The 13,828-nt window shown below is 35.7% G+C and overlaps 1 protein-coding gene across 17 annotated transcripts in view; it reads right to left on the bottom strand.

Moving 5' to 3' along the window:
* The window catches only part of ESRP1 (epithelial splicing regulatory protein 1), a 56,746-nt gene that overhangs the window by 6,256 nt on the left and 36,662 nt on the right, over positions 1-13,828 (bottom strand). For 4 of the 17 annotated variants that reach the window (XM_005613206.4, XM_023648701.2, XM_001915021.6 and 1 more), the window contains exons 14-15: positions 5,239-5,389; positions 1,753-1,861 (exon numbers count right to left, since the gene is read on the bottom strand). The exons of 5 other annotated variants lie outside the window; for them this stretch is intronic. In XM_005613206.4, coding sequence (XP_005613263.2) covers positions 1,787-1,861; positions 5,239-5,389 — 226 coding nt within the window. In that variant the 3' untranslated portion in view covers positions 1,753-1,786. The remainder of the gene's footprint in view (positions 1-1,752; positions 1,862-5,238; positions 5,390-13,828) is intronic. 8 more of the 17 variants (XM_005613203.4, XM_070222330.1, XM_003365649.5 and 5 more) reach the window with 2 other exon arrangements.

Raw genomic sequence — 13,828 nt, 5'->3', positions numbered from 1 at the left:
GAAAACGGTATTTGAAAATGACACGCCAGCATACCAACTTCAGCAAATCTAACAAGAAAAAATGAAGAAATAAGCCACATCAATTCCTGACCATGTCCTTACAACTCCATCTCTTGGGGAGGCTCACACAGAATGCCAATATCCTTTAAGAAAAGGTTATGAGATAGAAAGAAAAAAACCTATTTTCAAAAACTATCAGTTTTCCTTCCCTCTAGATTTAGTTTTAGAAGAGGAGAAAGACATGCAACAAAATGCTCACCATCATTTTGGAATGAAGCACCTTTAAAAGCATACCCAGATGAACCTTAAAAACATTATACTAGGTGAAATGTCAGTCATGAAAGGACAAATATTGTGTTATTCCACTTTTGAGGTACCTAGAATAGTCAAATGCATAGAAACAGAAAGTAGAATGGTGATTGCTAGGGTCTGGGAGAAGAGGGAAATGGAGATTTATGGTTTAATGTATACAGAGTTTCAATTTAAGAAGATGAAGAAATTCTAGAGCTAGATGGTGGTGACAGGTGTGTAACAATGTGCATGTACTTAATGCCACTAAACTATACACTTAAAAATGGTTAAAATGGCAAATTTTATGTTATGTGTATTTTACCCCAATTTTTTTAGAAAAGAAACTGCGGAAAAAAGTATACCCATCTCAGTAGAATTGTCATACAACTCAGTGATTCTACTCGTAGATATACACCCTAGAGAATTAAAAACAGGTACTCAAGGGCCCAGTCCGGTGGCATAGTGGTTGAATTCTCACACTCTGTTTTGGGGCCCAGGGTTCACAGTTTCAGATCCCAGGCACGGAACTAGCACCGCTTGTCAAGCCACACTGTGGCATCATCCCACATAAAATAGAGAAGATTGGCACATACGTTAGCTCAGGGCCAATCTTTCTTACAAAAAACCCTCAAAAACAAAAAAAAGACAGGTACTCAAATATTTGTACATAAATGTTCATGTCTACACTGTGTGCAATAGCTAGAAGATGGAAACAACCCAAACACCCATCAATGGATAAATGAATAAACAAAATGTTGCATATCCATACAATGGAATATTGAATTATTCAGCCATGAAAAAGAATGAAATACTGATACATGCTACAACATGGATAAACCTCAAAAACATGTGAAGTGAAAGAAGCCAGTCACAAAAGATCATATATGGTATGATTCCATTTATATGAAATATCCAGAATAGGTAAATCCATATAGACAAGAAGATCGGTTGCCAGGGTCTATCAGGAAGGAAAACAGGGAGCTACAGCTTAATGAGCATGGGATTTTCTTTTGGAGTGATGAAAATATTTTGGAACTAGATAGAAATAGTAGTTGCACAATGTTGTAAACATAATACCACCGAATTACATACTTTAAAATGATTACTTTTATGTCACATGATTTTTTTTAACCTCAATTTAAAAAAACAAAACAAAGCATACCCACCCTGTAGTATTCCACATGAGATAGAGCAAGTGAATTTCCAAATGGAAATTTTTCCCTTACCCCAAAATTACATACAACTATCATCCATAAAGATTGCTTAGATACTATCTACTTAGACAACAACCTGAATTCCAGTCTCCATTCCTTCCAGGATTTCTGACACTCTTACATCACACTAAAAGAAAGAGGGAATCTCTCACCTGACTCCTAAAATAAGTCCTAAAAGAACTTTCAGATTCTTTGCCTCTATTTGTTTGGCCCTTCATAATTTAACTTTCACATCATGGAGCCTTACCTTCTTTTCTGAGATGGTCTAACTGCTGGGGCCCTTAAATACAAACCCATTCTTTGGGTAGAGTCCTGGCCTGGTCATTTGTGTGTACAAGTCCATCCTCGGTTGCATACTAAAATGCAAGTTAAAACAAAAAGGATCAAAAGATGGACAAACTGTCACTATGGATGGTTAGTATTTTAACTGAATAGATCTACCCACAGTATTATAGGACATTTAGATGGTAGGAAACAAGTTAACACTGGTAGGAGCCATACACATAAATGTTAACCCCAAATCTTCATTTCTTAAAATATCTAAATACCATAAAAAGTCCCCTCTAGGAGGGAAGTTAGATTGACCATATGGATAAAAAAAAGAACACCATACCACAATAAACACCACTAAACACTTCAGATCTTGCTAACAGTACACTTTCCATACCACCCACAGTTGTGACTAGATAGCAAATATTTGAGCACCAACTATTTGCAAGGTATTGTACAGGAAGCCCAATATCTCCAAACAACTCTGCGAACTTTAAATAGTATTAAATGTATCTGTAATATCAATCTAATTCTCTTAGTAGGATGGCAAGTAAAAATCTTAGCAGTGAGAGGCCCCAAGAGATGATGATTAAAGTCCATCCTTTGAGGAGAGACAAAAACTAGCACTACTGAAAATGCAAAGCCACTGACAGTAAAGAGTAATGCAAAGAGCAAATGAAAAAGTTACAGGAAATATATAAGGATATCTGAGAGTTCATTTCAGAATAAGAGGCTCATAAATCAGAGCATAGATACAGGTTTACTTTCATGACCAGAATGACATTCTCATTAGCAAATATTTTCATGGTAGTTTGTCCTCATAAATTCCATCCTCATTCTATTAATCTCATTTATCAAAATGGGCCTAACTCAATTACTTTAACTTTATAAGATTGCAGATTTGATAGCAGAGCCCATGTCCTGCATCTTGCTTTGGCCGTCAGAATTCTTTCCCTTTTGAAAATCCTTGCCCTTTCCAGCTTTACCCTTTCCCAACCCCAAATGAAGCATGGAAAAATTAAGTTCGAGTTGTTTTATGGAAGGAATTTTGCTGAGGGTACAGGAAACATACATCCAAAAATTGTATTTAAATATAATGTTTATAGAGCATGATATACACCATTATTACATCAGGATACATATATTCTTAAAAAGACATAATCAGAAACCATCGAGAGACTTAGGTCAATCAATTATTACCAAGAATTTGCTTAATTATACAAATAAAATATTATTATGTAAAATTAATCATAAATAACTGGATATCAAATGAGATCCTCCCATTAGACCAGTAACAGTGATAAATACACCATAGGTAAAGACAAGCACAGATTACACTCACGAGAACACAGTTTTAAAACAAGTCATCCACTGATTTTGTCTTATGACAAACCTATACCTGAAGAACCTGGAATCCCATAACTACTGGCTATTACCAAAATAAGTGAGAACAGAAAAAAAAATAAATAAGAAAGCATGTGTTCCTAAAGATAGTAGAAAATATGAGCTTTAAACATGAGCTTTAGAGAGATTTGAAATTGGGTTAGATACAAAAGACTTTGAATGTGTACACTGTAACTACCTTAAAGCTCAAATTACTGAAGACAGATATTGGAATAATTTGATATATGGCATTGGATAATTGAGGTTCTTATGTAATCCGAATTCATTGATCCAGTTCAAAAATTCCAAGCACTTCAGAAATGCAGGCCAAATGCCTTGAGAGTAAATAATTTTGCACAATCTTTGTGCTTCTGATTATACCAGATGACTCTACTCCAACATTGAATTGATTCCCTAGAAAATACTAGAAAGATAAAATAACTTCAGTCTGTAGTGGCTTATCTCAATTTTGAAGCATGTCAATCTTGTAGCCATGAATCTAGAAATAACGGGTATTACTCCTTTGTGGCAGAATAAATACCCACAAAAGCCAGCCATGACACTCTTCATAAGAGTTTTGCTTAATCTCATCATCAACTTATGTGTATAACTGCTTAATTCTATTCAGTGTGAATTTAAAAGTTGATTAATCAAAACAAATAAAATTAATTCAGCTGACCACTGAAACCTAAAACTTTGTACTTTCTAGAATTGTAAAACAATGGAGAAAATATAAAATTCAAATGTTTTCTCCAGGAGATTAAGCAACATTTCCTTCAGTAACATTCTCTATTCCTTTCATAATCTAACGAATCAGATATGAAGTTTGGAAAGTAACTTTTTTACCCCTGCAAGGGCTTCCAATAGGCAGCATAATTGTTTAAGAAGAGCAAAGTATCTGCTAATCTCTGAAAAAAATCTTACTTCCAGTGAGAATGTGCTAAGCTAGGCAGTAACAAGAGATAACTTTTGCCCACTTTCAGTCAGTTTTTCGCTAAGAGTCATAGATTTTCTTCATTTGTCAGAAAATATCCTTTGTACGTTAAAAGCCTGTAAGACCATTTTGGTAACTTGGTAGGTTTGGGGCATCCCTACTGAGATAATTATCGGAGATCCAGAATCCTCCATGATTCACGGATATCAGGCTTGTAAACCCATTCTAATAATGAAACAGCCTCCGTAGGCACAACTCTTAGAAAGCTGCTCAAAGGCGATTTTAGGATTTGATGATTATGTCTATAAACACTTCTCAACTCTAAACTCAAGCAAGGTTCAGCTCCAAGAGGAAAGACAATTTTTGCTGCAAGGTACTGATTTTTAGACATTGCAGAAAAGAAGGCGTTCAGGCTCTAGGTAACTATGTGATTTGAGGAAGCAAAGGCATCTGCTCCGATGAGACGGCAGGGAGGAGATTTTGCTCACAAAGAGCTCTCGCCAAGAAACACCTCATTCTGTAAGCCAGAAAACTTAACTGATGGACACAGGCAGTGGGAAAAAACCTGACAAGAATAAATAGGAATTTCATGAAAACTAACAGGAGATCATCATAAAAGGCTGACTACCCTAGGGCTCATTTGAAGGAGTTACCGTCTAGTCTAAAGATTCATCGAGTCTCTTTTGTTTTTTCCAGGTTAGGCAGGGAGGCCTCTGACCACTTTTTAACTACCCAACTTAAGCTCCATGTTTAAGTACTTTTTTTGTTAGTCAAGAATTTGACTTTGAGGAAAACTTCTTAGCCAATTGTATTCCAGATGAAAAGACCCACACTGCTCTATGCCCTAAAGAGCTTTCCCAAAATACTCCAATTTAAAAGAAAAAAAAAAAGCACCAACAGATTAAGTTGAAACAATTAGAACAGCATGGAAAAGCCCTAATCTTGTCAAAGGGATGAGTTTGAAGTTAGCACTCACACTAGTCCCCCCGACTTTCACTCTGGTTCTTTTTGCCTCCATAAGCAAATCTATTAGCACAGGTACACACATGAGTTTCAGAAGTTCTGCTTCTTTCCTGGCTGCATTCTTCAGGCAAATCAGCTAAAGTGATACGGGCACTGAGTATTTTTCTTCTTCAAGCTACTGACCTGGTAACCTTGGAAGAAGTTAAGAATTTCCTTAACTCCAGTATTGTAGGCCAGGCCCTGCATTCTGACCACCGTGCCAGGCTGTGGAGGGACACCGCTAAGATTAGCAGCTGTAGGGAAGTAGCCAAGACTATTGGGCGAACCTGGGGGGCTAAAGGGAGAAAAAGCACAGTGAACCAATAGAAACAGACAATGTCGAATATTTACTCTAAAAACATTAGTTACTTAAGGAAATAGACTTTCTCAGGGTGATCGTTCTTAGACTTCTCAGAGTCTTCTTCCAAGACAGGTAAGAACACCATAGCTGTTCTGTCCCACATTTCCACAAAAGCCAAAGGTTGAAAGGTAGAAGGGTTACTGTAGAGTTAAAAGCAGTGCTTCCCCAAAGATCCAGTTCTGAGATTCTTAAAGGGAAAGGAAGGAAAAAATTAAGACTTCACAGTCATTCAACCACACAGCACCACTTCCGAAGCCCAGCTCATTGACGATTAACTGGCTAGTTATCAGGAATACTAAGGCATAAAAAGGCATGAATACAAAGGACTGATAGGGACCTTAGCCACAGAGACCAAAAGTATCCAAAGTGACAGCTCCAAAAAATAGTCTGTTCTACCCATATACAGCAAATGTACAGCACAATACTACAGCAAGGTATAATAGTGCTCAAGAGTTATTTCTTCCAACCTGACTGAAAGAAACAGAAAAAACAGAGGGGAGGTGAAAATCGAAAGGGATGCATAACAAATTAAATCAATCACAAGTAACACGAGGGGAAATTGATGCATGGGTTCTCTTAGTGCATCTGCAGTAATTACCTCCAAGGAGCACAAGCCAAGTGAACACCTAATTATTCTTTACGTGGCAACTCAAGTTGTTAACCATATTGTTCATTTAGTTTCACCCTGTCCTCCACCCAATCTGTTTTCTACCACAATTGGTGGCTAGTTGTGAAAATTGAAAATACATATAGGGAAATTTTTTAAAGAAGTCATTAGCTTAAAGAGTAATAAAAAACCCACAGCCTTAAATTATTAATGATTATAAATCTTTCTGAGTAGGTAATTATTGCATTTCAAAGACAAGTAAACACATACTGGAAGGGACTAAAAAATCATTGCGATTGTCTATCTTACATAATCCTAACTAATGGGTTAATAGAAAGAAGGGTACCAGATGTGCATCTAGTCCCAACTTCCATTTTTTATTAGCACAGTTACATTGAGCAAGTCACTTAATTTCTCTTATCTCTATTTCACCATTTGCTAAATGGAGATGATAGCACCTTCCCAGTTTCACAGAATGTTCTTCGGATTCAATGATTTAACATATCAAATTACTCTATAAACCATAAAATTTATGCTATCTCACTCTTGCTATATCCATAACCATCATTCTATTTCATCATTTTTAAAATATGGGAATCTGAAAATATTACTTGACATCAAGCTGCCCTTAACCTTTTAAGCCTCTAAAGCAGTGATCTTCAACTTATTTGCATATTGAGTCATTTAGCGAGATTTTCAACTCTCTGTATGGAGAGCCTATTTAGACACTAAATGTCAATCTGTGTGCAACTGTGAGAGCAGAGACAGAGGGAATGCAGAACTTTAGGACTTTAGCCATCATTCAGCCACACCACCTCATTTTTCCCTGAGGTGGAAACAGAAACTAAGAGTTAAATAATTTCACACAACCAGTTAGCTCTTCACCAAACCAGAAGAACCAGCCAGATTTCTCAACTTCTAGTTCAGTGCTTCCCCCTATATAATCATCATTCAAAGACTGTATTTGCTCTGTCAAATGCCTGATAGAACACCACTCATCTGTCAGTGGTCATGCTGTGGTGGTGGCTCACATACAAAAAAGAGGAAGATTGACAGTGGATGTTCCTCTGTCTTCCTCAGCAAAAAAACCCCAAAAAACAAACAAACAAAAAACCTGATAGATAACTAACTCTAATTCTCAAAGACCTTCAAGACATCTTCATGTATTTCATTATGAGTTATTCAGACTTTCCAAACTGGATAAGAAAGTCAGATAATTTCCAAAACATACAACTTACTTCCATGACTCTGTCCTGGCATATTCTATTCCTTTTGATAAAGATCTCCTATAAATCTAGGTGTCTAGTGCCTTCAAAATACAACCAAGATAAAATAATAGCAAGATAAAAGTTATCCAACTAGAAATCTAAGGTTATAAATGACAATTACATTCAGCATCTGTAAGGTAGCACCTATTCTGATGAAGCCTAAACACAACACAACTTGGATTCACATCTTTATTTTTTGCACTATGGTTACTTGTTGTATACAAGGCATCTTAAGGAAAATTAAATAATCTATTATCGGGGCCGGCCCCATGGCCGAGTGGTTAAGTTCGAGTGGTTAAGTTCAAGTGCTCCGCTTCGGTGGCCCAGGGTTTCACTGGTTGGGATCCTGGGTGTGGACAAGGCACCGCTCATTAGACCATGTTGAGGCAGCATCCCACATACCACAACTAGAAGGACCCACAACTAAAATATACAACTATGTACTGGGGGGGTTTGGGGAGAAAAAGCAGGGAAAAAAAAAGATCCGCAACAGTTGTTAGCTCAGGTGCCAATCTTTAGAAAAGAAAATAATAATAATAATCTATTATCTACCTAACAGGGCATGAGAATAAGAATTTTCTATCTACCTAAATTCCACATTCTTTCACAGATTATTGAAAAAAGAATCAGTAAAATAATTTATAGAATAAAACGATAGGATAAAGACAAGGTACACTTATATGCAGAAAATCAGAATTTACTAAAAAACTACTAGAATAAACTAGGTTAGCAAAGTTACAAGATACAAGATGAATACACAAAATAAGTCAATTGCATTTCTATACACTACAATGAACAATTAAAAAATGAAATTAAGAAAGCAATTCCAGTCACAATAGCATCAAAAAGATTAGAATACTTAGGAAAAAATTTAACAAAAGAAGAGCAAAACTTGTACACTGAAAACTACTAACCATTGTTTAAAAAAAAAATCATGTAAATAAATGGAAAGCTAGCCCATGTTCATAAAGATGACATAATATTGCTAAAATGGCATTTCCAAATTGATCTACAGATTCAGTGCAATAACTATCAAATTTCAACAGGCTTCTTTGAAGAAATTAACAAAGCTGAACCTAAAACATGTATGGAATGCAAAGGACTCAGGCAAACTCTCTTGAAAAAGAACAAAGTAAGAGGACTTTTATACTTCCTAAGTTCAAAACTTACTACAACACTGTAGTAATCAAGATAGTGTGGTACTTACATAAAGGTAGTCATATAGGCATACACATCAATGGAATAGAATTGAAAGGCCAGAAATAAACCCTTACATTTATGGTCAATTCAATTTTTTTTTTCCTGGTGAGGAAGACTGGCCCTGAGCTAACATCCATGCCAATCTGCCTCTATTTCGTATGTGGGATGCTGCCACAGCATGACTTGATGAGTGGTGTATAGGTCCACACCCGAGATGCAAACCCATGAATACAAGGCTGCTGAACCATAGTGCGCGAACTTAACCACTATGCCATGGGACCGGCCCCTATGGTCAATTGATTTTTGACAAGAGTTCCGAGACAATTTGATGAAGAAAGAACTGTTTTTTCAATAAATGGTGCTGGAACAACAGAATAGCCACATGCAAAAGGATGAATTTAGACCCCTACCACACACTATACAAAAACCTCAAATTGAATAATATACCTAAATGTAAAAGCCAAAACTCTCACAAGAATATATAGCAGTAAAGCTTCATGACCTCATGTTATACATGAGACCAAAAGTCTAAGTAAGAAAAAACAAATAAATTGGACTTGATCAAGATGTGAAACTTTTGTGCTTTAAAGGACACCATCAAGAAAATGAAGATATTCCACAGACTGGGAGAAAATATTTGTAAATCATATCCTACATGGTCTCATATCTAGAAAGTATAAAGAAATTTGACAACTGAAAATAAGAAAAATAACCCAATTTAAAAGTGTGCAAAGAACTGGAATAAACATGGCTCCAAAGAAAATATACAAATGGCTAATAAGCACATATAAAGATGCTCAAAATCAATAGTCATTAAGGAAATGCCAATCAAAACCATAATTAAATAGCAAATCCACACCCACAATGATGGTTAAAATAAAAGAGTAAGAGTTGGAAAGAATGTAGAGAAATTGGAACTTTCTCTTATACACTGCTAGTGGGAATGTAAAATGCTGAGGCCCCTTTGGAAAACACTTTGGCTGTTTCTCAAAGGTTAAACAGTTACCACATGATGCAGCAATTTCACTCCTACATACATACCCTACCCAAGAAAAGTGAAAATCTATGTCCGTACAAAGACTTGAAACACAAATGTGCACAGCAGCATTATTCTTAATAGCTAAAATGTATAAACAATTCCAAATGTCAAACAACTGATGAATGGATGATAAACTAAATGTGGTACATCCTTATGATGGAATATTATTTAGTCATAAAAAGGAACGAAGTACTGATACATGCTACAACCTGAATGAACTTCAAAAACATGCTAAATGTAAGAAACCAGTCACAAAAGACCATATACAGGGACTGGCCCCATGGCCGAGTGGTTAAGTTCATGTGCTCCGCTTTGGCGGCCCAGGGTTTCGCTGGTTCAGATCCTGGGCGCAGACATGGCACTGCTCGCCAGGCCACACTGAGGTGGCGTCCCACATGCTACAACTAGAAGGACCCACAACTAAAAATACACAACTATGTACCGGGGGGGGGATCTGGGGAGGAAATGCAGAGGAAAAAAAGACCATAAATGAAATGTGATTTCATTTATATGAAACATCCAGAACAGGCAAATCAATAGAACCAGAAAATAAATTGGTAGTTGTTTAGGGATGGGGGAGGGGAAAATGAAGGGGGTAAAAGTGAGGCAAATAGGAGTTGCTACTAACGGGCACCAGGTTTCTTTTTGGGGTGATGATTATTCTAAAATTAGATTGTTAATTATCCAAAAATTAGACTGTAAAATTATTCTAAAATTAGCAACACAACTCTGTAAATACACTAAGAACCAATGAATTGTATACTTAAATTGGGTTAATGGTATGGTATGTAAATTACCTCAATAAAATTGTTTTAAAAACCTAAAAACCAAATCTCAAAATTAACTTTTGAACTAATTCAATTCAGTTAACCATCAATTTACAGTCAATGTTTGAGAAATGTAATGCTTTTCATGAAAAATACATTACTCAGTTATCAGAAAACCTTAGTCTTTTTCAGATTGCACGTAGTTTAAGGAATGTTAGTGAGTGCCGTATGTTATAGGATAAGGGATACAACTTTAAACACAAGAATAGCTTCAAAGTATGTATGGATTTTTCTGACACCACAGAATAAGGATAACATAAAAATCATGTGTGTGCTTTATGGCAGTGGTTTAGAGATAGATAAGGAATTCAAACAGGAAATTTTCTATCCTCACTCCAAATAAGAGAATAAAAGAGAGCTGCCCATCAAAACCAGGCCACATCAGTAGCTCGTCCTAATCTTTATGTTCAATTGTTAGTCACTGTTTTGGGTTCTCACTTCCATTAATATCTTTAGTTAGGTTTCAGATTCTCAAGTACCAGTATTTATCAACGTCTCAGGTGTGCATGATGTCAATAATGTAACTTCTACTCAAATGCTACAAAAGTTCACAAATTGATAGGACTACAAAGGAACCAAAGGGTTAGGGCCAAATGAACAAGTCAATTTAACACTGAATCCAAAAGTCCCACAGTGTTGAAGAGATTGTATCACTTCAAGTAAACCAACCAGGGGAGTGTACGTGAGCTGATGAGAAAGCCCGTTGGGGTTGCCTGAACAAAGAACTGAGGGGAGGTGGGAGGAAATGAAGGAAACAGTAAATAGCACGAGAGGGGCTTTTCTAAAGCTTTACACTCAGAAAACCGCCAGAGCATCACAGCCGTGAAGACATTACTGCTGAGGCTCCTTCAGCAAGTTGCACTGAGATCACGTTAAGAAACTGCTGAACGAAACAAGTGACTGAATGTATTATAAAGTTGATGACGATTTCCTCCACTGCAGCGCTCCGTGTCCTCTCTACATATTTAGGTAAAAATTTTCAAACCCAATGTAGAGAAAAACTATTTCGCTGAGAAGTTATGACTTCCTTTCCTTTGAAGTTATGAGTTTTGCAATTTAAGTTTCCTTTTGTCTGACTACCTGGGCAGAGGCCATGACTGTTATGCCAATTATTAATTTAATTGTCTAATTTTCTGTTGCCAGACTATCCAAATGTTTCTTCCTATCCTATATTTTCCCAGATCCTAATTTATCTCATCTAATTTTATAATATTCAACACATCCTAATAAGTGTGACAAAATTCTTTGTAGAACAAGGAAAGGTATATGAAAATACTGGGGGCCATGATACCTACCATATCTAAACACTCATAATACACACTATTGAAAACTAAGTTCATCATACCCTTCTTCATTTACTTAATAATTAGAAATTACTAAACATTGGTAACACAATGTTATCATATTCATAATTTGAGGACTTGTCACATTTCTCTATAGAAGAGAAGATCAAAGTTTATCCTGTTAGAGAATTAGGTTAAGTGAAAGAAGATCAGAGAACTGTATTCTTCCCTCTGGATGAGTCACAACACATTAACATAGGAAGCACTCTGAGAAGTCCTGCAGAAAGAAATCTATTTCCAATGCCTTGTAAAATTGCTGCACAGAGGCTTTGTACTAACATTCACTAAAACTTCTAGCGTTGCAAAGACCATATATTTTGGAAGTAAAAGGAGAAATATTGTTTCATTCCTGGCAAGTGTGAAGGCTGGAGTCAACTTTCACGGAGGAAATTTTTGAACTTTAAGTTTTCATCTGACATCAACAATCTCAAGGTTAACTTAGCATTCTTTGTGAATATTGCAGCTGCCCACAGACTGATTACTACATCTGGATCCTGGATTTCTGTTAGCTTTTTAAAGGCCAGACAAGCTTCTCTACATACGTGCATCTATCTCTTGTAGAAAGTTTAAGTAGCCAACAAATATAAAAACACATAGGAACAAATAAAGAAATCTTTCAAGGATCTATTTCACCTAAACAGTCAGCAAATTTATGTACTTTCAGAACAGTTTGGTAGCTAAACTTAAATTTACTCCAGTTATGTCAAAGATTATAAAAAGTAACCCTCTACTACAGTTATAATATGCTCCAAAAACATAGTAGACTGCTTACTCAAAACAAAGATAGCCCTGATAAAGACCAACTTCTAATTTGAAAACTGAATCCTATACTAGAAATTATTTTGAAAGTAATCTTGTTGCTCAAGGTACAAAATAATAGCATAGCTGATCCTCTTACATGTTTAGGAAAAAAACGTAGTGTCTTGATAAAAAAAATCTAGATGAAGAAAGCAAGCAAAACACACTGTGATCCATGGACATCTTTCTCCTTGGGAAAGATACAAAAGAAGACAATTTCCAGAGGGGCTCATTTACAAAAATTACTTTTGAAGGTATTTTTGGGTCACTGTTTTTGAAATGCATTTTTGTCTTATTTTTTAATAAGAATAGAGACAACATGGCAAGGTGCAAATACAGAGCAAGTAGCACGACTCCATTACACCATTTACCTTTACAAATCGGAACCTCTCTCTGGAAGCAACTGTTTTCCCACTTCTTGGTTATTATTGGCTGTCTTTTCAGAGACTGTTTATTAATTATTTCAAACTTCAATGGAAAATGTTTCCTAATAAAGCCATTTTGCTTTTGGTGAAATTAAAAAGACCAAAAAATGAGGTATTTTAAAAGACACAACATACGGTAAAGAAAATCAAAGTCAAAAGTCATTAATTTGCATTGTTGAACAAAAGTCACAGACAAATCTCAATTCTTCCTTTAGGCTTCCTTTAGTGTAATCTCGTAAAGACAGACAAAGGACATGTTTAAATGGGGCAATAGAGGCAAAGTAGGGTTATTTTGTTTATCAAGGTTGGACACATGTTTTATTAAGTTCTCCTGCTTTAACTAAAGTCATTAATGCTTTAAGAATAAGGTGCTTAATTTAAAGATACATTTGGCACATAAATAATAGCAGGTGAAAGAAATGATCTCTAGGTCTTGTGCTTTAAAATGTTCTGGGAGTAGGAGTGTTGTAGGGTAAACAGTGGAAATAAATGAAACAATACTGGCAAAATATTGATATTGTTAATATCATAATATATATTATATATACAAGATAATAATATATATAATGGTAATATATATAACATAATATAAAATGATACATATTATATGTTATATCATAATATCATAATGTTATAAGGTGTTTGAGTGATTATTTTTCCTTGAGGTTTGCTGCGCTTGATAATTTTCTGCAATGCGAAGAAGAATTTTAGGCATTTTTTCATTTTAATTCCTGGAACTGCTCATTATATGAATAAGGTCCTTAGACTAGCAAGTGACTATGTCCTCTATGGAAGCTATGCTGATTTCTCACTGACTGACAGGAAAGACCGAATTGCCCACAGCAGTTCTTCTTGGTTACATCATT

Source organism: Equus caballus, chromosome 9 (assembly GCF_041296265.1).
Source record: "Equus caballus isolate H_3958 breed thoroughbred chromosome 9, TB-T2T, whole genome shotgun sequence".
Taxonomy (NCBI): Eukaryota; Metazoa; Chordata; class Mammalia; order Perissodactyla; family Equidae; genus Equus; species Equus caballus.
The sequence above is the reverse complement of the archived record's forward strand: the minus strand, read 5'-3'. Positions and strand labels throughout refer to the sequence as shown.